Genomic DNA, 24,052 nt, shown 5'->3' on the forward strand with positions numbered 1-24,052 from the left:
GAATGGTCATGCATCATTTTTTCAGTTGCCGCTGAGACAGGAGAAATACAGATTTTAGGGTTGCACTTCCTTCTTTCAATGATGTAAAAATCATCATTTTGCATCATTGAAAGAAGGAAGTCCAATATCGTTGTTGAGGGAGTGAGACTACAAACACCCCTTTTCTCGGTCAAACAGGCACCAAATTCTAAATGTATGTTACATTTCGACTACAAATATGACACACTTTCATTAAAGATTAATGTTTCTACGGGTGAAATGCTCCTTTAACAACTATTTACTAAGTATTGATAAGCAGTAATTAGGATTATATTGAGGCAAAATTAGTTATTAATTAGAATAGGACCAGCAGAATAATTTATATCCTTTTATATGATTATGGTCGAACCGTTTCAAAGCTATTTTGTATCATTTAACTAAATAGGATTTATAAAGTTATAAGTAATAAAATACTTTTTGGAGAGAGTAATTTGTACAGCAATCTAATTACATGATTAAAGATGTAATTAGTAACTAGTAATTAGTTACTTTTTTGAGTAACTTACGCAACACTGATTGGCATTAAAAAAAGATTAATAAATCTGAAAAAACTTTATTGCTCATTAAAGGTAGGGTAACAGATTTGATCCTGAAACATTTTTAGTTATGCTGGTTAAAAGTCTCCTCACATCCTGATAGCAATCACTGTGTTAAGTTGTTTAAATGTATTTGTAAAAATTTATGTCATCTGTGAAAGGCGTAGGACCAAAAAATGTTCAACAAATCATAGATTTCGGTCCGAACGGACGTTTCCTTTTATGTCCCTCATACGTAAGCGTAATTTGAATTCCCACCGCGCAGCGAGTCCACGCAGATACCATACGTCATCGGCGCTTTCACGTGCGCTCTGTCTGTAAACAGCGAGAACACCAAACTTTTCTGCTGAATTGACAACCTACACAGGAGCAACAAAACTAAATGCATCTTTTATAACAACAACAGCAAAAACTGCCTGGATCAGCAAGAGCAAAAATCCAAATTAACATCAGTAACTTTAGTGCTTTACCACGAGATGCAAACAGCTGCAGGAGGCAAAGGGTCTGAAAGGGTCGTTGTTTATTTTGGTAAGGTAGGTACGCGATATGTTTGTATTGAGATGGATTCAGATATTATATTTTGATGAAACGTTGTGTTGCTTATGAAATTTGTGTTCGTTTACGGATTAGCATAACGATATAGTTACTACGTCTACACAACCGAACGTGTGCTTAAACTAATTCTGATGTAAACCAGTTGTTTATGTTGGTTATTTTGGAAGTGTTATTCACTTTGTACTGCAAAGTTTTCTCACTGGTGAATGAGACATGAGACGTGACCGTCTGATCTGTGCGTGTTCATGTGTTTGGAAAGAGGCGTGATGGCGATTTGACTTGAGGGTGGGATCGGGATTTCATTGCTAGGCGGCTACCGTTAGCATTTTTCAAAATGTGTTACCCTACCTTTAATAGCTAAATAGCTAACAGGATGCAGTTACAGTAGAATACATTTTTAGGATGCATACACTGTAAAAAAAATGCAGCACGATGTTAAAACAACTTGGTTTTGCAGGTCAGTTAAACCTAAAATTTTACATTTTAGCATAAAAAGGTTGACATAACTTATAAATTCAAGTTAAAATTGTTGAACTTAATTTTTTAAGTTAACTCTTTCCCCGCCATTGACGAGATATCTCGTCAATTAAGAGAAAACGCTTCCCCGCCAATGACGAGATTTCCGTCTTTCCGCAATACCGCTATTATACCCTTCCGCAACTTTTTAAAACCGAAGTATTGCCCTATGGCAAGCGGCTGCATGTCCGTGTCTGTTTTAAAGATCGCTCTGAATGGGATCTCTATGAAAAGTCCGTCATAAAAATTGAATTATCTCTACTTTTTGCTCAAAATATGGTGTTTTTGCAAAAACCTACCCATATTCAAAAGCTGATTGCAAAAGAACCACTAAAGGTAGGATGAAACGTTTTTTTTTGTTTGAAAGCAGAGGGTCTGTTCTTTCATTTGGTATATTGTATGTTATATATTTAAAGAAGAACATTTTCTGGAAGGCATTAAACTTTGGTGAAAATCATGAAAAACGCTGGCGCTGGCTGGCAACTTTTTTTAAAAATGCTGGCGGTGAAAGAGTTAAAGTAAGATAAAAATATGTGTTGATTTGACAAAAATGCTGCAATTTTCTCACTATACGTACTGAACCGCACAATAAGTACACTTTTTACCCCCAAAGTATGGTTTAATTGGCTAGTGTGATCGCACTTTTCCTTATAAGGGTGTGGTACGCTTAAGGGCACGCACACATTTGTACTTAACCAAACTGAACCGAACAACGAGTAAGATTGTCCCTCCTCCTCACTCCACTACAATACATTTGAAGTGGATCAAAACCTTTCATAAAAGTTGTCTTAAAACCAATACACGGTTTTGTGTTAGGGCAACTTTTTAATCCACTTCAAAGATGACTGGTGCTGCAGCCCCAATGCCATATATACAAGATAACTAACATATTAAACAAATGTGCATGATACAGTTTCTCTGGTGGATATTACTGTACAGAATATATTTTTCAAATAACCTGTAACCGTAGAAAATCACTATGTATTTAAGATTAAAAACGGCACAAAATGATGGATATATGGTTGTTTGCTGTGCAGCTTTAAAGCTATACTCACCGATTCCTCTGCGGTTGGCTTGATTTCTTTTTCCTAACTTTGACTAGTTACATTTTAAGTTGTATTTTAATATCTGCCCCTCTGTTTGTATACCCTAGCTTTGTACCCTGCGCAGAAAGAATACATGTGGCTGTAAATGAGATGGCTGCCCTGTTTCCCAAGGTTTGCACTTTCTTTTCACACTTTATATTTCACAAGTGATCAAAAAAAAATTCCACTCTTATTTAGTAAAGTCTTGAACTGCTGTAGAAAATTCTGTTATAAATAATACGGTGTGTGTGTATATTTTAGTTATATCACACCTATGTATGTATGTTTGCCCACAGAGGCCACGGTTTGAGACAGTAAGGAGTTCTTTGCGTTTATTAACGTCCAGCGCGCACCGATTGCAGAGCGAGTGCAAGAAGGCGTCTCTTCTGGAAAGCAGCCCGACAGTAGATAAGCAATTGGTCACCCAGCAGGTCATCCAGTGCGCCTATGACATTGCCAAGGCCGCAAAGCAACTCGTTACCATAACCACCAAAGAAAACAACTGACCCAACTTCCACCCATAATGCAAACACCATATATATTATTCACTTAATATAATTTTTTTTATTTTAAAGTAGCCTATAAGATGTATTTGCATGTTGGGGTTTTTAATTTAAGGTGTAACTGTAAGATGAAGTCTGAAATGTTGGATCTGTGAAAGTAAAAGATATTGTAGATTTCAAAATGTCTCGAAGTGAAAAAGCTTTGCAGAGAATGAAACATACATTGGGCAGCCAATCACATAGTAAATATTCAATAAATGCCTGACTCTTTACACTACACTCTTAAGACATGTAACGATTTTGCCTTTTCAATCAGATATTTCATATTTTGTACATGTATGTGATGTTGATTTATTTTTAAATGAAGGCTTTTATTTACACCATCTTAAACTGTCATCTGTACTTGAACATTCAGGTAGTCTGGTTACAGATATAATGGAAAAATGTAATCAATTGTGATCCTGAGTTATAGGTTATGTACAGTCACCATAGTTTTATTGTATACTCTATAGTTATATATAATAATGCTTAACTTTTTCAGTACCTTCACGACTGCAGACACAATCTCCAGCCGATTGATATGGTTATATTTATTATTTTGTACCAAGCTACCAAAAAGTTTACCACATTAAGTTTCATTAGTCCGTTAAACAAGTTGATGTATTGGTTTAACCTGTTCAGGTTAGTCGAACCAAATGGTTGTGCCGTGGACCTTTAGCTCAGTGTAATTATACGAGTTAACTACTTATAGCTCAGTGTTGAAGTTCCCTTGTTTGAGTATTTGTAGTTGTTCAGATAAACTGGTCTTCCACTGATTAGAATTAAAGCTGTCTGTGGTTAAAGAACAAATGTTTTTTTTTATTTTTAAATAAACTTTATTTATAATTTACACCCTCAGTTGTTGCCTCTGAGCTCTTTTTGTTTATATAAGAAACTGAGCTACATTGTAAAAAAAGATTTGTTTCAGTTTAAAAAGTGTGTATTTTGAGTAAATTCATCTTTAAAAAAAAATTTTTGATTATTTTTAAGTTTTGTTAATCAACCAATATTTTTAAGGTAAATTAACTCAAAATTTTAAAGAAGCACGAACACTTACTTTTTAAATTTGAAATTAGAAATCTTTTAACATTACATATGGATATGGGCAACTCCATGCAAATGTCTACCTTGTCATGAAGTAAAAGTAAAATTTGTACCCAGTATTAAAAAATAGTGATATCTCAGATGTCAATATTTGCTGGTTAAATTACTCATGCAAAGTCTCTGTTAAAGTTTTTAAAGCATTTTTTAAATTATTTTCCATAGTTAAGTGCAAATTTCAGAATTATCACATTGTTTCTCCTTCATAAATCTGCGCATGAAGATTAAAATATATATTAAAGATCACCTATTGCCTGATTCACGATTTTTCATTTCCTTTGGTGTGTAAGTGTGTATTTGTACATGTTAACGACATGCAAAAGATACAAATCCCAAAGTAAACAATGACGCAAGTTATGGTCTCCAACCGAGGGGCAATCTTCCGATCGCTCTAATGAATACCGAAGTGACTTAAACTGCAATTCATTGACTGGCCGCTTGAGGCTGGCTCCAAAAGCGAGTCAATTCCCATAGACTCCCATGTTAAAATGCCCAACTTTACAGTAGAAAATAATAAGTTTACAGCCTGGTACAAAAAGTGATTTTGGGCTATATAGCTAATTTTGCCCTTCATGACAACTGTGAGGGGTGTGATTTTTTTGTTACTCATCCGTTTAAATTATATTAAGCCTTAAACTTCTGCATAATTAAGGGCGTGGTCGCTTGAGTGACGGTTGAATTGCCACTGCTGTCACTAGACTCGCGCTAGGTGTGTGTGGTTTCACCTCAGCTTCACCAATGTCCCGCCTCTTTACCCATTTTCGGTTTTCCACGAGTGATTCGCGGTGACGCGCGGCCAAGATGGCAACGACAGGCAACGCCTACTTTAAGCTTCAAAAAACGATCTTCACAAGCCAATGGGTGACGTCACGGACACTACGTCCATATTTTTTACGTAAATCGCTTTTCTTGGACAACAACATGGATTGTAGGTAACAGTTTACTTCTTGGGATTGGTGATGTAGACAAGACCGACATTATCATAATTCTTCCCGCTTCGGACTCACCTGTACTCTTGTTAGCATTGCATTGTGAGCGAATCTTTCAAACATGGTAAGGAGCGTGACCATCACATTTCTGGCTGAAGTCAGAGGCCAATCACAACGTAGATTAGCTGGCCAATTAGGGACACAGCATTTCAAATCGATGAGTTTTGTACAAAATCTGTGCGTTTTAGGAAGAGAGGGAAATCTGGAGATACAAAAATGTACGGTATGTGGAAAAAAATGTGTTTTTTTTAACCATAAACCACGCGAACACATTGAATTATATCAAATATACAAAATAACGTTGTTTTTAGCAATGAAATAGGTGCATTTAAATGTCCTCTAAAGAGCTGTCCCTTCACCATTTGTTAGGTATTATTGTTTCTGGTTAGTGCATTTTAATTCACATAATTCTTACATAGTGTGTTGTCTCCCAAAAACTTGTGTCCTTTTTTGTCACATAAGTAATGCATGCATATTTAACTAATCTAAAATAGAAAACATGAGTATAGACTGATATTTTCCTGAAAATGTATATTTCAAAATTTGACTGCAAACGTCACATCTATAATGCTGGAATTGCATATATAATAACATAACAGACTATTCTAAATGACAATAACCCCTTTAATTCTTTATAAATCTTTATACTGGACTCATGTGTTACTTACAGTATATTTGGCACTATATAGGGTGTGAAATGGGTTTTATGTTTTGTATCTAATAATGATGTTTATTTCTTCATAAGAATTCAGTAGACAATATATGCAAAGTTCCTTTATTAATAAACATTGTAATTATTCTATAAAAACAAACCTACAATATATAAAAATCTCAGCACTGGTGCAATAAAATGTAAAAACGTACTCACTTTTACACATTACGTTTAATGAATAATCATAAACAATTAATTAATTATAAACAATTCATGGGCCATATAAATAGCATGTCTGAATGGGGCAAGCCCTAAACCAATTCTGATTCTTATCCGAAATGGCCACGATTAAGATGGACATGAGGGTATTCAAAACAGAGCCAGATGTCCAGAAGACACTCTGAGCTCATAATAAAAAACATGGCACAAGTTATTACTTCCTGTGTAAAGTGCTCTCAAGTCCATGCTGACCGGGGTCTGGTGTGAATCTGTAAGAATGAAAACAAAAATCAGTTATAACATCAGTAACTTTCAATTATAGTGGTCTTCATGAGCACCTCAAGCTTGAACTCACCCTCTCCTTATAACCCTGTCGAATGATTCTCTCCGTTTCAAGATGAAGCTCCTCCTCCTGCATCCTAAGCTCCTCCTTCTCCCGCTCCGCTTCTTGCTCCTGTCTCTGTTGCTCTTCCCACCGTTCCTTGTGCTTCTGCTCCACCTATTGGACGAATATATGCCTTCAAGGCCTGAGCTCATCTATAACGGCATACGCAAGCTACTTGTACACACCTGTGCATTGATCTCTTGCATGCGTGCCGTGCGCGCTCCCTCCTGCTCCTCCCTCTTCTGGCGCAGGGTGAGTCTCTCTTGCTCCAGCTGTTGGAGGAGCTCCTCTCTCCTCCGAAGAGACTCCTCCCTTGCCAGTCGGTTCTCATGCATTTGTTCCTCCAGCTGCTGCTGACGTCCAGCCAGGACCTAAAAATGTGAATGATGTTGCATGCATTACGTAAGTGCATGCATTACAACCGTGAATTTTATTTTAGCATCCCATTTAACAGTGAAGAGTATAATTTCTAGCATTACAGAATGTCAAGTGTCTGTAGCTCAGTTGGTAGAGCGAATACAAAAGTCCACAGTAAACACAAATATATATATATATATATATATAGGTATAGACAAAATGCACTGAAATTTGCATGTGCCAAATGCATTAATGTAAATTAAAAATATATGATTGTATACAGAATCCCAAAGATGTAATAAAATAAGTTTTTATGCGCCATTTTTTTCAATAAATGAAACAATGCTTCAATTTTAGATTAAAGGAAAAATCTTCAGTTCATAGTAAAGGGAACAATTAAGCAAGTTTTGATTCCTTATGATATGAGATTTGAAGAGGTTTTGGTCTAAGCAAGTGACTGTTGACTTATTGGCCAACAACCTCATCCACACTGTGTTTTGTCTCACCTCCCGCATGAGTCTCTCTCTGGCCCTCTTCTCTTTCTCCCACTCTGCCTCTCTCTTTTCCCAAACACGCTGGGCCTCCTCTCTGATGGGCGGCACACAAACATGCTCTCAGCTTACAAGTAGAAACACATTATCACCATCTTATATGTTCTTATGTGCTCACCGATACAAAATATCGAATTCTGCCTCCCTCTGCTTCTCCAAATGGAGCTGCTCCTCTATGACTCGCTTCATCCATGCGGTGTCAGCAACGGCTCTCTCTCTCCTGGCTTTCTCTAGCTTCTCCTCCTCCATCTCCCCTTCCAGCAGCGCTGCAAGGATCTTACGGTCTGCCTCCTGGTGGATGGACGTGACATTGCAGTCAAATACAAAAGCAAGCTGAGAGTATTAAGTTTTAGTATTTGCTGAAACCTACCAGTTCCTCCTGCACCTGCTGTGCTCTTCTTTTCAGCTGTGCGCGGTATTGTCGTGTCAAAAAATGCCTGTGGACGTTTGAAACAGTGATGTTAGTCTAACAGCAGAAAATGTAGGAGGAAATAATTCAATTTAACAAATCATTTTACCCAAACTCAGTTTTCCTCCTGGTCTCCTCCATCCTCCTCCGTTCATCCTCAAGCCTCTCAAGCTCCCAGCGTTGAGACATCAAAGCCTCCTGTTCCTGTTTAAGACGTTCAGCCTGGAACCAGCATGATATGCCTCTTAGCCATTAAATGATTAAAAATACCACCCATGTGCATTCATTTTTCGTAATTTAACAGTGCAGCATTAATTATTTCTGATTTAAAATGAATTATGGGTTAATGTGATATATTAGCATCATATATTCTGTTTAAATAGGGCAGAAGAGCGTTCCATTGTTGTACAATTAACGCAAACCAAATGCACCTGACAAATCCAACTTGTAACAGCGATTACAATTTAAAGATCTGTTCCCCTAAAAGAGACAGATATTAAATACTCACTTCCTGTTCCTGTAGTTTAAGCTCTTCCATCTGTTTACGGAGGTCTTCAGCACGCTTCATCTCCTCTTGCTTTCTCCTCTCCTCCTCATTCCTCATTCTTTCCAAAGCCTCCCGTCTGACTTTCTCATACTCGTTCTCCTCACGACGTTTCTCCTCCTGAGCTTTCTCCTCAGCCTAAAGGTAACAGAATAAAGTTACACTGTATTTGAAACAAAATGTACATTTACAAGTATGCATATGCTACAGTGCATTTAATCTTTAACTGGCGCAGCCCTTTTTGAGTGGGGATAAAAGGTGATGTACACCTTCAAATTAATATAACACTGGCATTTTTTGGTCTTGTTTTAAGGAAAACTTTAAAGTTTTTAAGGAAGTGTCTGAAGGTGAATGTATAAAAAAATGTTATAGCAGTCTAAATGTATTGTAATAAATAAAAATAATGCGATATAGTATTATTTTATACATAAAATTATCAAAATTGAGAAATTATCAATAATAATAATAATAATAAGTTTGTTGCATACTCTTGTCACAAATTAATAAATTACAGTCACTGCGTTACTATTACTGCTAAAAGGTTTTGCAGTATGAAAACTACATTCTTAGACCTTTCCAACAATATATAGTTTGTCGTGATAGATCAGTGTTTCTCAAACTTTTTCAGCCCAAGGACCACTTTATCTTCCAATTCTTTTCCTGAGGACCACCTAACAGAATCCCACTCTAACACACCCCCAAAAAACAACAAAAGAGGAAGCTAAATTTAAGTTTAATATGCAACTGTTTCAAGTCAAAATCTATTTTTTTAAACACAAATGCAATGCTATGTTCAGAAATTATTATATGAATTTTATTTCATTTGAAAAAGTAAATGTGAAATGAGTTGCAGCTTAATATGAACAACAAACTGCACATGTGAAAAAAACTGCAATTAAACATAGTATAACAGCCTAGGTCCCACTTAATGTCATTCCAAAAAGCCATTAGTTTAAAACTGAGGTGGTGGGTATATGAAGTCTATGGTTGTAACTATGGTAACAAAAAAAGCTGAAAAAAAATGTTCCCCTAAATGTCCAAAATCACTGAAATTACAGGGATTTTACACATGAAACAAAAACTAGTACATTACAAAACTAATAGATCTGTGGATTTTGGCTGCTTTCAGTTGACGCTTGATCTTTTCTTTTGACTGCTCTTTGGTTTAGCCACCGATCCATTTTTACGTTATTAAAACAGAATGGCAAGAACTGATATCACAGTTTCGCAAGTGCATTAAAAATCTACTTAAATAAGTGACGATTGTATAAACACTTGCCTGGTTTAGGTCATCTTTTGGCGGACCACTGGGGGGGTTTGATGGACCACTAGTGGTCCGCGGACCACACTTTAAAAATTACTGTGATAGATTAACATTTACATGCAAAATACCGAAGTAAACTCACGTGTCCCGCTCACAGGACAGTGTCAGTTAACGGGTTAAAACATCATGTAAACTTACCTGTTTTTTTTCCTGCTGTTGGACTCTCCACTGGCTCACAACATGATCTTTGTGCAAACCTGACTCAGCCTGTGGGTAAAACATGACACCTTGAGATGTCTGATTAAACAATGCTTTAGAACTGGCTGTGCATGTTTGGAACAAAATCCCTTGCTCAAAGTTACAGATCAGTCATGAAAGAAACACGATCCCTATTAAAAGGTGCCCTGGCTATAAACACAAGTATGGGTTGTAATAAGTATGTAATAAATTAACAATGGTAAAGAATATATGGAAGTGAAATTAAAAACAGTACAAATGAAAAATCTTTTCACTCGGAGGCTGCCATTATGTTTACATTACAAAACATGACGTCAAAAGGTTCCAATCAATACCCATTCCATTATCACTACTACAGTGAGGTAAACATGGTAAAATGTGTAAAAGGGACAATTTATAAATGCACACAGATAAACAGTAGGTGGCGATATGTGGTCTTGACACCTGCATGCCATTTAAAATACAAAAACATCAACGTCTTCTGTTCAGCCCTTTCAATATAAACCGGGGAGTAAAATAAATGATAAACAATACAGAAAACATACAAATAAAAAAATGACTTAATATTTATATTTCGTGACAACCATTACCAGCACTATGCGTGAAACATAATGGCGACCCCCTAAATTAACATATCAACTGATCCATGGCTAACCTTCCTTAGTTCAGAGTTATTCTGCTTCCAGTGTTCCCTCAGCAGCTCCTGTGCCAACTAGAGAAGAAAATAAATAAACATCAGATCAGATACATGATCAGAATGATCTGACGTTACTTATAACATCTGGCATTTTATGATAAGTAGCAATCATACGTTTTTCCTCCTTTCTTCCCTTGCGGACCGGAGGGCGTCTGTTTTTTCCACCAGCTGTCTGGTCACTGTGGTTCTGTCTGGAAGCACATTTTTGAGCTCGGCCTCCAGCTGGTCTCTCTCCTCATCAAGCATCGTCCTCAGACGCTCCCTGCGCTCCTGCAGGTTCCGCTGCTTCTCCTCCTTTATCCGCTCCCTCTGAAACGCTGACATACTGACAGGACAAGGAAAGGAGATTCCCATTTTTTTTTTCAAAAATACAATCAGGTTTATGAGTATATATATTGCATATTAGATATTTTGTTTTGTTTTTAATGTTAACAACATTCAAGTTATTCAAGTCTTTGCTCAGCTATAAATTACAATTTCATACATCTAATGCTTTGATACTTTTTAATGGTTTGATACCCTCTTATATATAACAGCATAATAAAGGGTTAGGGTGGACTAGGGTTATGTACAATCTTTTCCAAAATTTCCTAAATGATGGACAGATTGTCTGAACTTTATCAGTACCTGCGCTGGAAGGACTGCCTTGAACTCCAGTGGGCTTGTTTACTGCTCCGGACCTCCTGATCTCTGAAGTACTGAGAGTGATGCTCCCACTGCTGCCTCCAACGCGCCTCCTGCTCCCTCTGCCGAACCAGCTGCCTCTCCAGAGCGCGCACTCGACCCGGCCAGCGCGCCGAAAGCGTCGGTAAAGCCATCGATCTGCAATTATAAAATCAATATTCAATTATTTTTTAATAAAAGGGCTTGTGGCATGCTTTATTAAAGTAAACGGTTTTATAATAGCTCCAATGGCAAAAAAGTACAGGCTCGGCTAGCTTAGTTTGAAAACTCACGATTGACTTTACTGCACTGACGCGTGTCTCTTTTAAATTTAAATACGAAATATGTAAGTTAAAACTGTAATTTTTGTGAGAAAGCAGATAATAACAGCGGGCTCGATAACAAAACAGTAACGGTAATGCATAAAGCGAAGCGTTCTCTCTTGGTTACGGCTATACTTCCTGGTTACCTACGGCGAGCAGTGAGGTACAAACATAGCCGAAGCGCTAAAGGGAATCGCCTTTCTCAATGTCAACAGCGTGTGAATTACTACTCACCCATTACTATTGTATTAAAATATTTGTAAATTATTTTAAATATTTCTTTACACAAAATATGTAATGAAGAAAAAAGATAAATTAAATTAAGTAAATAAAATATGAAACACATGCAGGAATGTTCACTTTCACTTATTATTTACATAATATCAATAATAAAAATACATACCACATATAAACACTGCACATATGTCCTCGATGTGTGCCATAAAAATGTTTATACTATTAACCCTATCCCCTAATTTTAAAATAAATCACAAATAGTTCTGATAGAGTACCTAGTCATGATAAACCAGTAATATTATTTTACACCATTTTGCTCCTGATTAAAACCTGCAGTGGAAGTGACAGCACTGTCTACCAATTTAAAAGAGTAAATAATGATTATAATAAATTAGTCAGCTGAGGTGTGAGGTAGATATTGGAGAATCTTGTTTGTAGTATTAATAAAGTGGCAATGACGTGTCTTTGTGGGTCATTGTAGGTTACTGGTGGATGAATTAAACATTACGTGTGAATGTTTAATGGTGACCAGATAATCGTGTCTAATTGTCGTCAGAAAGCCTCCCTGCTAAAACATGTCAGTAACAGGGTAAAGGACATTTTAATTATTAACGAGACGATCCTTGAACTTTCAGCACAGATTCATTCGAACATGAGCCACATGAGATCGTTTGTTTCTCAATCTTTTACTTCACTAGTGGTTAACAATTCACTTAAATGTATTTAAATTATAAAGGCATTTTCATAGCGCGATAATCATATTTGTGGGTTCAACTTCTAATGGATTTAATGTTCATAAGGGGAATTGTAATGGTTTATATGGAAACTATAATGGGTCTCAATGGGCGGATGGGAACGAACAGATCACCATTAAATCCTAATGAAATAAGGCCTAAAACCCGCTACATACATATATTATGTAATGGTTTTGATAAAACAACTTATGTTTAACAATGGAATTTGTTATAGAAACTATTAGGAGTATTTTTTAAGCCAGGTTAGTCATAACAATCAAAAATGAACTTTAATAGTATTGGCCCCGCCCCCAGTAATATGATTCGCTTTTTCGCACCCACCTGTTCAGCGTCTACCTATATTTGCATAAAGGGGCGGGGCAGGAGGCCGTCCAGCGGTTCAGTGCCGCTAGTAGAACAACTGACACTAGCGCTCGTACGTAAAGCGGTAGTTCCGGGTTGTCTCTAAACTTCTACCTTGTTGTCCTCGTCCTATGTTGTAAACAAAAAAGTAATTTTGGCCCACTTTAGGCAATCATGGCTCTTCTAATGGAGCACCAGTTCCGGCAACTTCCAGCCGACAAACAAGTGGAAACCCGGCCGTTTCTTGAGGCGGTGTCTCATCTTCCTCCGTTCTTCGGTAGGTTCTTCCGTCATGTCATATAGTTTGAGAGCTCAGATTTTTTCATTGTTCATATATGTGCTCGTAATTCGAGATTGGTTTTTAGATCCTCTCCACGACAAGGGTTCAAAGTTTGAGTAAAGTTAAATTAGATAAGGTTTATTTTAGTTACGCTTTCAGTTTTGATGTATCGATCCTGCAAATCGACCAGTAACTATTGGAAAACCTGTTGACGACGATTAAAAGACTAGATGGATGTGATAGAAAGCTAGGCAAAAATAACTATTTTAAAATTCTTAATGTTTGTATTCGCAAGATTATGTTCCTTCACTGGTAAATTAAGAATTTTTCATAGTCAAAATTAATAATAAATTGTGGAAACAAAGTAACAAATGTAGATAGGCTTCTGATCCTGTATTTGCATTCAAGACATGAATTCCAATGCATTACACTATGCATGCTATTAATATTATAAGCATTACAAACACTTTCGAAAAGATTTTTAGGGGCTTTCCAACTTCTTGATCAGCCATGAGATTTTCCACTCCTGATCAAGCTCTTCACCTTGACAAGTCTGACAAAGCCTAGCTGTCAACTGGTAGCTATTGTCCTCTATGAGGACTAATCTTTTTTTTAAGATCAAATTCCTATTCACAAAGCTGGCCACAAACCTAATGCATGCATAATTTAATCCGCTGCCCTCGATTTTAGAAGTTGAGGAAATTGATTAGCACGGTGTTGAGTTGCCTTTGTCCATCCACCGCGAAACAGAACATCCGAACATCTTTGTTTGAAACCTCATTTGGTATTAATATGAGAAAAGTCATTGGAAATGAATTTGCCACTTGAAACTCAAAGATGGAGGTTTCCAGATTAGCTCTCAATGTTCTCTTTTTCTCAGTCTCCGAGGATTATTTTCTTGCCATAGTTTAAAAAGCAGAACTTAATTATGAAACCATACAACAATGTTCCTTAAAAACTAAGCTCAGTTTAACCTGTCTGTAAATTAAAGATAGAGACACTTAAACTTAATAGATAAACCTTGAATAATAATGGCAGGCTGTGATTGGAGAAATATCCACTGTATGATAGTGTGACATCATCGTGATGCAAAGAAAATGGCTTGTGAAAGATGTCTCTGACTCCCACGGAAAGACAGTAAAGCCTCCCATTCCTTGTTTAGAGTTCACACTTGCCACAAAAAGCTCTGTGTGGTATACAAACACCAGAAAGAGCAGAAGGGATGACTGCCATTGTTATACAGAGACAATTTGTGTGTGTGTGTGTGTGTGCTTGTAATTGTAATGCATTTACAGTATTCTCTGTGAAAAAGCTCAAGGGCAAGCAATATTTGAGGAGTAAACATACTAATAACTGTATTACCCTAACTATACTGTAAATAACTTTGTAGATCAAGTTTTATTTGTCAAGCATACAGATGCCAGTGACAGTTTTTGCATTGAAATCCCCGGTGTAAAGCCTACAGCAGTACCATAGGATAAAAAATGTGTTTAATAAAAGATACAGTAAAAGGCCAAATAAAAAGATGGTCCTTTTGATAACAGTACAGTGGTTTTCGCAGGGTGGGTGACTATACAATATCAATATGCAGAAGGAAACCAATCTCATTTAATGAACACACGTCACTATTAAAGGCCCGTTTGATGCATTTTAGACAAATGTTTTACATTTTATATCATAAGATATTTACAAAATTTTTATTCTCAATGAATTTGCTATATTTTTAAGTTGCCTTTAAGGGTATGTTTGCATTTATGAAAAATTTCACATACATATGACAGCGCTGTAAAGACAATTCGCTGTACTACGGACAGAAGATGGCGATGTTTACTTGTAACAAAGCACTACACGACTATAAGTGAACCACAATTTTGTAAACATTGTTGTAGAACCTAGAAAATGCTTCCTTGCTAAAGATGACTTTTAAGGCAATCCATATTTTCGCTATTATGCACTAGGTGGCGCTCTTATCCACACTATAAAACACTAAAGCATCTATGGATCCAAAAAGGGTAAAAACTCTGTGTATGTTTTGATGATCGCTCTGAATCTGATCTCTAACAAAAGTCCTTTTACAAAAATGCAATTATTTCAGCTTTTTGTTCAAAATTTGGTATTCCAAAGATATTATGCAGCGCATATTTTCAGGCAGTGCGTAATATCACTACACCTGCTGCAGCCATGTTACAGCAGCAAAGTCATTGATTATTACGCCAAATGGGAGTATAGTTGCTAACCATACCAGCTCAGAAAATCACAACTTTTTACCACTTTTTATGTAACTACAGAAGAGTCAAGATTCAATGGATTATGCTAAGATTAAAGTGAAGCTAAAAGTGGTACCGCCAGACCCAGAGATCAGCTGAATGAATTTCAAAACGGTAAAAATCAAATATTTAACTTTAGGGAAGGGCTCGAGACTAACCTTTTTTCACTGGTTGCACTAGTGCGCCTAACGTTTTTTCTTAGGTGCACCAGAGCAAAAGTTAGGTGCACCCAAATTTTTGACCGCACCGCATTTAACGCCTCAGTTTTACAAGCACCCAACCCTGTTAACCCGCACGAGGACACTGGCATCCTAAAGAGTTCTTTATTTATATTAATTCAAAGTTACTATTAGTTTAAATGTACTTACTTACCTCATAAAACTATACGGCGTTAAAATGCGTTAAGACTTATTATTCAGTTTTTGACCTTTATTTTATTCAGAAAATCCTATAGTGACAGTAATGTCTTCATTTTGGTCAGGAGTTATGCATTTGTATTTAATTTTTAATTGACAATGGTTGTCATGAAAGCACTCAACAACTCATTGTTCATCTGGGGCTTTTTTGTTCAAAGTGTGCATATTTGGAGAAATATTTATTCCATTTTAAATATTTGCTTTTTGGGATGGGTAATATTTAATCCATATTTATTCCATACACGGCAATGGCTACAGCCAGTCACATTCTGTTTGTCTGTTTTATTCGTACGTGAAGCTAGAGGAGCATGGTATTTTAAAGCATGGAGACAATAAACACGATTGAGATGATATATGGTTTATCTGTGTTCTTCACACTTTGTCGGGTATTTTATATCAATACTGTATATTTATAATGCTATGCTAATCGAGCATAAATTGCATAAAATAGTTCTGTAAAATAGATTTCTATCTCATTTTGTGATCAAAAGACACACCAGATCACGCACGGTTGTTTAAAGCACTCGACTTTTGATGTTTTAAAGTAAGTTTTATTATAAATCCCTTTATTTGTCGTGTTTTAATGGTGGGCTAATTTAACATGTTACTTGCTGTACTGTATAACATTAACGGCTTATACAACCTAAAATGTTATTATTCTTTATCAATCTTGAGATCAATCGATCAAAAATCAGTACGTACAAAAGCCTGTAAACAAAATAAGTTTCTGGCATGAATTTACACAAAGAGGTGTAAATTTGAGGGTGCATGTTATGTTTGTGGTTTGTGAAGGCAATGTATGCATTCAGTTAGCTCTCAGGAACCATTGCAAAATGAATAAAAATGAAATAGTTTATATACAGAGAATATAAAGCAGAATAACTGGTGTCATGAATGGAAACATCATGCAGAGGTTCAATGTTTCCATTTCTAAAAATATTTATTTCATTATCAGACCTGCAATACATTTGGTCTCAGTGTGATAATGGAAGGCACTGAAACTTTAATGAACCGCATGGGTGCTTTCAGAAATCTGTCATGCTCTCTAAGCATAGTTAATTATTCAAGGTTTTTTTAAGGCGGTAATGTCAGAGTTCACTCCGAGTTCTTTGGGAACAGAAATGGAAATATGTTTAACATCTATCTGCAAAATTTCTTCTCAAGTTTGTTGTATGTAAATATTACTTCACAGCTCATGTAATGCATAACATAATCTTCTTTTCATGTTATACACCGGGTTAAATGTCAGTTCTTTCTCTGTAGATTTTAAATACATGCAAATTGCCTATGGTAAAGGGGATTATCTTGTTTGTGTGCACATCTTACTTACCTTTCCCCTGATCTCTTTATAGATTGCCTTGGTTCTGCTATTTTTTCTCCCATCAAGGCTGATATTGCGGGTAACATAACTGTAAGTTTAATGGCATGTAAACTTGATAAACTTTGCACAACATAACTTTTACAACCAGAGCTCCGCCCACCTCTCTGCTCTTTCTTACAGAAACTCAAGGCAGTGTATGACACTAATCCCAGCAGGTTTAAAACCCTGCAACAGATTCTGGAAGCAGAAAAGGAAATACATGGAGCTGAGTGGCCAAAAGCAGGAGCAACGCTTTCCCTCATGTGGCTGAAAAGGCAAGTTTGGACCTGATACTTTTGTTGCTTGGCTTTTGATATTGGAAAGTGAAAATGACTTATTGTACAATTTATGGAAATACATAATGTGACATTATAAAATAACCTTTGTTGGTTCAAAAGTAAGTTACCAAGTTGCCTTAAAATTTATTTATTTTCCAACGTAAAAATATTGACTCAAAAAAGTTTACTCAAATTGTTGTAAACTAATTTTTTAAAAATGTAAATGTGTTTTTTTCTGGTAGGGGGCTACGTTTTATTCAGGTTCTTCTGCAGAGCCTGGTGGATGGAGAAAAGGATGAAAACAATCCTAACCTCATCCGAGTCAATGTCACCAAAGCTTATGAAATAGCATTGAAGAAATATCATGGCTGGTTCGTCCAGAAGCTTTTTCAAGTAAGCTTCTTGATAACAAAATGAACCAAGAACATTTTGGAAATTTCTTAATCTAAATTTAAATCACGCTTTGTTTTTCTCCAGCAGCGAAATTAAGGCATTTCTCTAATGTGTTGTATCCCTTAACAGTGGTGGTCGGAGACTTCTCGAAGCATGCATGTAGCCTGTCATGTTTGTGGCTTGTCATTTCAAAATATGTTTTCTGCGTCATGTAAACTTATGTGCAGAAGTTTGCCAGATACTCATGTGTAATCATAGTTTAGTGTTAACTGTTTCCCCGCCAGCATTTTAAAAAAAAGTTGCCAGCCAGAGCCAGCATTTTCATGATTTTCACAAAAGTTGAATGCCTTCCAGAAAATGTTCTTCTTTAAATATATAAACAAACAATAGATCAAATGAAAGAACAGAGCATCTGCTTTCCTCTGCTCTGCTTTAAAAAAAAAAAAAAACGTTTCATCCTACCTTCATTAGTTCTCTTTTTATCACTTCTCAAATATGGGTTTTTGTGAAGGGCTTTCGACAGAGATCAGATGCAGAGAGATCTTTAAAACCTACACGGAGTTCTTTCTCTTTCACGTGAGGCGCTACTTCCGGGTTGTATAAGTTGCGGAAGTGCGTCACCTGGTGGATAATAGCGGTATTGCGGAAAGCTGGAAATTCTCGTCATTGGCAGGGAAGCGTTTTCTCTTATTTGACGAGTTATCTGGTCAATGGGGGGGAAGTGTTAGTGTCTTACAAGTATTTTGTGAACGTGAGCGTCTCTTTTATCATAAATCCTTAAGACGCGTGTGCAGCATGTATTTTGACAAGATGCATGATGCACATGGTTCACATGACGCAACAAACACACATTTTGAAATGACGAGCAACACGCATGACACTATGAACACGTATTTTGAATTCACGCCCCTCTGAAGAGAAGTCACCGGGTGCCACTGTCTGTTAACATTATTTAATGCACCCAGAACTAACATATGTAACTGTGAACTAGCATTAACCAGATTAATACATCCTGAAAAACTATATTGTTCATTGTTTGTTTATGTTAGTTATTCCATTTACTAATGTTTACTAATACGACCTTATTGTAAAGTGTTACCAAAAAACCTATTGAAGTTGTACTGTCTTCCCTTTTTTTAGGCAGCACTGTATGCCGCTCCATACAGATCAGATTTTCTCAAAGCTCTGTCTAAAGGGAAGGAGGTTAAGGATGAAGAATGCTTGGATAAAGCACGGCAGTTCTTAGTAAACTTCACCGCTACTATTGACGCCATCTATGAAATGTACACCAAGATGAACGCAGAGCTGGACTACACTGTGTGATCCGAGTTCAAACTTCAAACCTTATGTCTCTTATGTCCCAAAGGATCACCGTTGCCTCCCATTAGACATCTCAATGCGCCGTTCTTTCTCCTGGATTTCTGCAATCAGTGGTTTTGCTTTCTCATGGGGGACAATTAAGGTCTGAGCTGGTGAAGACTCTCACGATTATATGAAGGGGGATTTTGTTTTGCCTGTTTGTTGATGGTGTGAATGTGTTTGCTTCCATTAGAGAAGTAGTGTTCTTTAAAGTGAAAGTTTTAGTCATTTTCACTATACAGCAAAATCTTAAATGTACACTGATGGATATGTATATATCAGTAGTGTACATTTAAACCTTGTGATTTTACTGGGTAATAAAATTTCTTTACTTGCAGTACACATGCACTTTATGTGTGTAAAGTGGTTGTGTATTTGTTCCTTTTATTAAACTAAAAATGAGGGTTTAAATTGTATTATTTAAAAAAAAAAAAGAGTTTGCAGATTAAATAACCAAATATCTGATATTGTTTACTTTGGATGTATTTTGTGAAAGAAACTACTGTGACCTATTGTTAAACATGAATGTAGAGAAACTACTTCTTCAGACATGACAATAAAGCCACTCTATTGAGTGGTGATATATTTTCCATAAAACATATATAACATGTATAACACCAATTGATGTCAAAGTGACTGAACATCTTTACAATATGTAATGCTATGAAATATTGGTGGATCGTAATATTTCACTTGTCATTCCTTAATTCTCAAAGGGTAAATTCATTACAACTGCTGTTAAGAAATATTATTTATTCAAATTATGTTTTATTCCAGTTGTCTTATGACATTTCAGACTTGAAATTTTTGTTTGACTTCACTACTTTTATTGACCTTGGTCAGCAGGGAAACATGGAACAATAGTAATTCCCTAATGATGTAATATGCCGCTTCCTGGAGCTGTAATATATTTTATTTCTGTTTTACACTATAGCAGCAACATTTTAACCGATAGCCTTTTTCCTGTTGTTGTGAATTGTTTTGACTCTGCGAAAGCTATTTAAATAAAAAATCAAATTATCATGTTTGTCTAACAGTGAATAGCTCACTGGCATAAGAACTTCTGAAACTGAATTTCCAAAGACCCACTGTGACTGTATGATGCTTTCTGGTGCTGTTTTGCTTTCTCACATCTTAATGTGTAACATTGATCATCATAATGTGTAGTCTTTTTAAAGTCTAATAAAAATCAAATTCTTGCTAAAAAAAATTTCCTTGCCTAATTTTTTTTTGTCTGCACAACAATAAGCCTGAATTTCATTCTTTTTTTTTACAGTATACATCGATATGCAATTTATTTCACTGCACTTTTTAGCTGGATAGCTTTCGCATCAAATACATGTATGTAAATACGTTCATATTCACACCTTTTCAAATGCATAAAATAAAGGAGAGCCACAAATATGAAAATCCAATAATCATGCATTAAAGTGTAACTCGTCATCACCCTAACACCAGAGGGCGCCGTTTGCATTCAGATGCTCTGCGTGGTTATCAAACAGTGGGATATGGTGGGTTGCGTCGTGTCACGTGGCTGTTGCTGTGAATGCCACACAAATTAGTTTAGACAAAATAATCGTTTTGACACGTTATTAAAGGTGTTTTAGTATGCAGTTAAACCTATATTTCATTGACAAGGAAAATAAGAAGTACGCTACTTATGTGTGTATTTCCCCCCATATTTCCATTTTAAAAAAATGTGAAGGGTCTTGAGATTATACTTGTTTAGGTGGGTCCTTGAATGATAAAGTTTGGGAAGTACAGCTCTACATAAAGAGAAAACATTGACAGGCTCTGTCATGTAAATTAACCAACCAACCGGTCAGACCTGTTATAAATGACCTTCACAATATGTCTGACTATCTGTGTCAATATGACTGCATTTGCATTGATGTAAGTAACGCAAATTAATCTACAAACATGTCATTGCAAATGTCATTTTTGTACAATAAAAAAAGAATCATTTGCTTTACAAAACGGACAATTACAAGTTAAAAGGTAATTTTGTTATTTAGGAAGTAAAAAAAATAAGTAGGGCAGTTATAATGCAAGTTACTAATTTGCTATTATTAACGTTTACGTTTATGGCTTCTACATTTAGAAGAAGCGGTTTACATATATTAGAGATTCACGCCCTTAACGCTCATTTCCACAGGTTTTCACAAAGTGGGCTGTGAGAAATTGAAACCACACCTTTTCCAGTACGGCGCTGCGCAAAATAACCCGCATGTGACATCACAGTACCGCGCGGGCACAGCTTTCGAATCGCGCTCGCGGTACTGTGATGTAATGCTCCGATCTGTTTGCGCAGCGCCACATGAAGTCGAACACGCCTTTCTCCCATACCGCCTGAAACACAGAGCTTGAAAGATGAAGCGCTTTCTGAAACGCCACAAAAGTGCGTTACGGATTCCCTCAGATGAATGAAAGCGCGAATTTGCCATTTTATGCGGATTTACTAGTCACACTAAACGAAACCAGGGGAAGGAAAACTTTCATTTGTGCGGGTGAGGTGTTTTTTTATCAATAGCTTTAGTAAATGTAACGTTAATTATTGCATGTTCATTTCAAACGGTGAAACGAGTAAAATATATGTAAGACATCAGAGGACCATTTAAACTGCTAAAAAGTTACTTTTTTGACTTGGTGATACATACTCAAAAAACAAAATAATTCAGATGTATGCACCAAAGAGTGTTACTTAAACCGTAGAGAGCTTTAAACAACTTCCTCTTCCCATTTTACCTGTATCTCAAAATCAGTATTGTTTGTATTATGTAGTTTGTATCTACACTAACGTTAAGTGTGTTGACATCTGAACCTGTTTGGCCTGCACTGATCTGTTAGTCTTGCTCTCATTTCTCAAAGTTGGGAATTTTACAGTTGAATCAGATCAGAGCTGTGATTGCATTGTCAGTAGGAAAACTCCTTGGATCACTTACTTTTTTTCCCACAATCTCATACAATTGCACATAACAGCAGCTGTTTAACTCCTTTGAGACTTTGATATTTGAAGAAGGAAGTGTAAATCTTCTTCTGGTGCTCCAGGGAAGGAATCTATCATTCCCAACTAGAATCTTTCTATGCACAGTAGATAACATTGTCCTTTCCATCTGTTTTATTTCCAGTTAGCACTATTGTTTACATGCCCAGATGGGCCACCAGTGCTCCCTCCGGTTCCCAAAAGCGTTAAGCTTCTATGTTGTCAGAGCTTATCAAATACCCTTCAACAGTCTGTTTTCACTCTCTGTGATAATAGTTTGTATTGCAGTCGAGCCTCAATCCAGGTCCACTTCTGTAGCCACTATTTGGATAGTGCTTGCCAGGCCAGTGGCAGTAACACGGACAGTGGGGGTTTGTGTTAGGTTTTCCAACGCCCGCTTAAGCAAACACAGGGGGCTGACGAAAACGTCCATGCTAAACAGAGCATAACCTAGGAAAATATGGATAAAGCCCTCTATAGTGTACATGGAGAGGTGTTGTTAATCTAAATGAGCGCATTTGTGATGTAACATAACTTATGTGTCTATGTGATTATACTTAAACTTCTTGATACACTCTCAGAAAAAATTGTACCGTTTAAGGTACAAAAGTGTGCTTTTTGAAAAGGTACCGCCTCATTGACAACATTTGTACCTTTTTTCGGAAAGTGTATGATCCTTAAGGAGATCTTCAGGCGTGTCCAAACACGACCACGCTTGTTGGTCCTTTGGAGAGGAGCTTAATCTTTTGGCCCGAAAGCTGGCGTTTTCCCAAATGGCAGTATTATATGTTGTGGGTCTGCGTTTAAAGTGAGGGTTTACAAAAAATTTAATATAAAACGTAAAAATTCTGTCATTATTTTTTCACCATGACATTATTTCAACAATTAGCTGTTTTGCATAATTTTTACACTCTTCATTTGCATATAACCAAAATGTACAGGTTTGAATATATTTTGATCGTTAATGTTTTGAACGTACATCAACAACTGGGTGGGTGGTTCCAAAAATCAGAACAACAACAAAAAATGACACTACAAATTACATTTTCACTTGAAAATTGTGTGTTAAAGGTCACCAATTATCCGATTCACGATTTTACACTTCCTTTGGTGTGTGTGTATCAGTACATGCTAACGAAATGCAAAGGTACACACCCCAAAGTAAACAATGACGCAAGTTATCATCTCCAACGTAATTTTTTTATCTTGGACCACAACAAACACACGGATTGTGTGCAACAGTTTATTCCTGGGATTGTTGATGTAGAAAAGATCGACATTATCATAATTCCTCCCGCTTCGAACTCAGCCTGTAAGTTAAAGGTGCTCTAAGCAAATTGACGCGTTTTAGACCATAAAACATTTTTTGTTTCATACAGTAAACATCTCCTCACTATCTGCTTGCTGCCTATCCGCTGATCAAACTGTAAAAAAGCGATCTCTGTAGACAGCCCAGGCTTCACAAACGGCAATAACAACATTAGGGATGCACCGATACCACTTTTTTGGAGTACGAGTATGAGTACTTGCATTTCAGTACTTGCCGATACCGATACCGAGTACTTAATAAAAAACCTGATTTAAATTTACAGGTAACAGCTTCAGTCATATAATTTAACAAAAAAACAAGGGACTAGTTTTCCAGTTTGTTGTAAACCCTGCCTCTTTGGACAGCACAAGAGGCATTAACCCCTCACACGCCACTCAAACATAGACAT

General features: G+C 36.5%; 4 protein-coding genes across 5 annotated transcripts in view; 3 read left to right on the top strand and 1 right to left on the bottom strand.

Moving 5' to 3' along the window:
* Positions 1 to 4,131, top strand: part of git2a (G protein-coupled receptor kinase interacting ArfGAP 2a) — a 50,303-nt gene extending 46,172 nt beyond the window's left edge. For both annotated transcript variants that reach the window (XM_073814729.1, XM_065250751.2), the window contains 2 exons: positions 2,800 to 2,863; positions 3,028 to 4,131. In XM_073814729.1, the coding sequence (XP_073670830.1) occupies positions 2,800 to 2,863; positions 3,028 to 3,237 (274 nt within the window). In that variant the 3' untranslated portion in view covers positions 3,238 to 4,131. The remainder of the gene's footprint in view (positions 1 to 2,799; positions 2,864 to 3,027) is intronic.
* A 1,875-nt stretch (positions 4,132 to 6,006) lies between these two features.
* Positions 6,007 to 11,807, bottom strand: tchp (trichoplein, keratin filament binding). Its single transcript, XM_065250752.2, has 13 exons — positions 11,635 to 11,807; positions 11,306 to 11,500; positions 10,793 to 11,003; positions 10,637 to 10,693; positions 9,943 to 10,011; positions 8,445 to 8,618; positions 8,046 to 8,158; positions 7,898 to 7,964; positions 7,646 to 7,818; positions 7,483 to 7,564; positions 6,805 to 6,990; positions 6,590 to 6,733; positions 6,007 to 6,503 (listed from the first exon to the last, which is right to left on the bottom strand). The coding sequence occupies exons 2-13, from the start codon at positions 11,494 to 11,496 to the stop codon at positions 6,471 to 6,473; spliced, it is 1,500 nt and encodes a 499-aa protein (XP_065106824.2). The 5' UTR covers positions 11,497 to 11,500; positions 11,635 to 11,807; the 3' UTR covers positions 6,007 to 6,470.
* Positions 11,808 to 13,019: 1,212 nt separating this feature from the next.
* Positions 13,020 to 20,553, top strand: gltpa (glycolipid transfer protein a). Its single transcript, XM_065250753.2, has 5 exons — positions 13,020 to 13,275; positions 17,314 to 17,372; positions 17,463 to 17,596; positions 17,842 to 17,992; positions 19,133 to 20,553. The coding sequence occupies exons 1-5, from the start codon at positions 13,173 to 13,175 to the stop codon at positions 19,313 to 19,315; spliced, it is 630 nt and encodes a 209-aa protein (XP_065106825.1). The 5' UTR covers positions 13,020 to 13,172; the 3' UTR covers positions 19,316 to 20,553.
* A 1,152-nt stretch (positions 20,554 to 21,705) lies between these two features.
* trpv4 (transient receptor potential cation channel, subfamily V, member 4) overlaps positions 21,706 to 24,052 on the top strand; it is a 32,756-nt gene continuing 30,409 nt past the window's right edge. Inside the window, exon 1 of the mRNA XM_065250754.2 lies at positions 21,706 to 21,858. The gene's annotated coding sequence lies outside the window, so the exon portion shown is untranslated. The remainder of the gene's footprint in view (positions 21,859 to 24,052) is intronic.

The sequence above is a fragment of the Paramisgurnus dabryanus genome, chromosome 5 (assembly GCF_030506205.2).
Source record: "Paramisgurnus dabryanus chromosome 5, PD_genome_1.1, whole genome shotgun sequence".
Taxonomy (NCBI): Eukaryota; Metazoa; Chordata; class Actinopteri; order Cypriniformes; family Cobitidae; genus Paramisgurnus; species Paramisgurnus dabryanus.

Excerpts from the sequence above, each read along its gene's own strand:
- tchp (XM_065250752.2), bottom strand. The coding sequence starts at position 11,496 with ATGGCTTTACCGACGCTTTCGGCGCGCTGGCCGGGTCGAGTGCGCGCT. Across the intron at positions 8,619-9,942 it reads AACAGCAGGAAAAAAAACAG|GCTGAGGAGAAAGCTCAGGA; the intron begins GTAAGTTTACAT and ends TGTTACCTTTAG. Across the intron at positions 7,965-8,045 it reads AGGAGGAAAACTGAGTTTGG|GCATTTTTTGACACGACAAT; the intron begins GTAAAATGATTT and ends AAACGTCCACAG.
- gltpa (XM_065250753.2), top strand. The coding sequence starts at position 13,173 with ATGGCTCTTCTAATGGAGCACCAGTTCCGGCAACTTCCAGCCGACAAA. Across the intron at positions 13,276-17,313 it reads TCATCTTCCTCCGTTCTTCG|ATTGCCTTGGTTCTGCTATT; the intron begins GTAGGTTCTTCC and ends ATCTCTTTATAG. Across the intron at positions 17,993-19,132 it reads TCGTCCAGAAGCTTTTTCAA|GCAGCACTGTATGCCGCTCC; the intron begins GTAAGCTTCTTG and ends CCCTTTTTTTAG.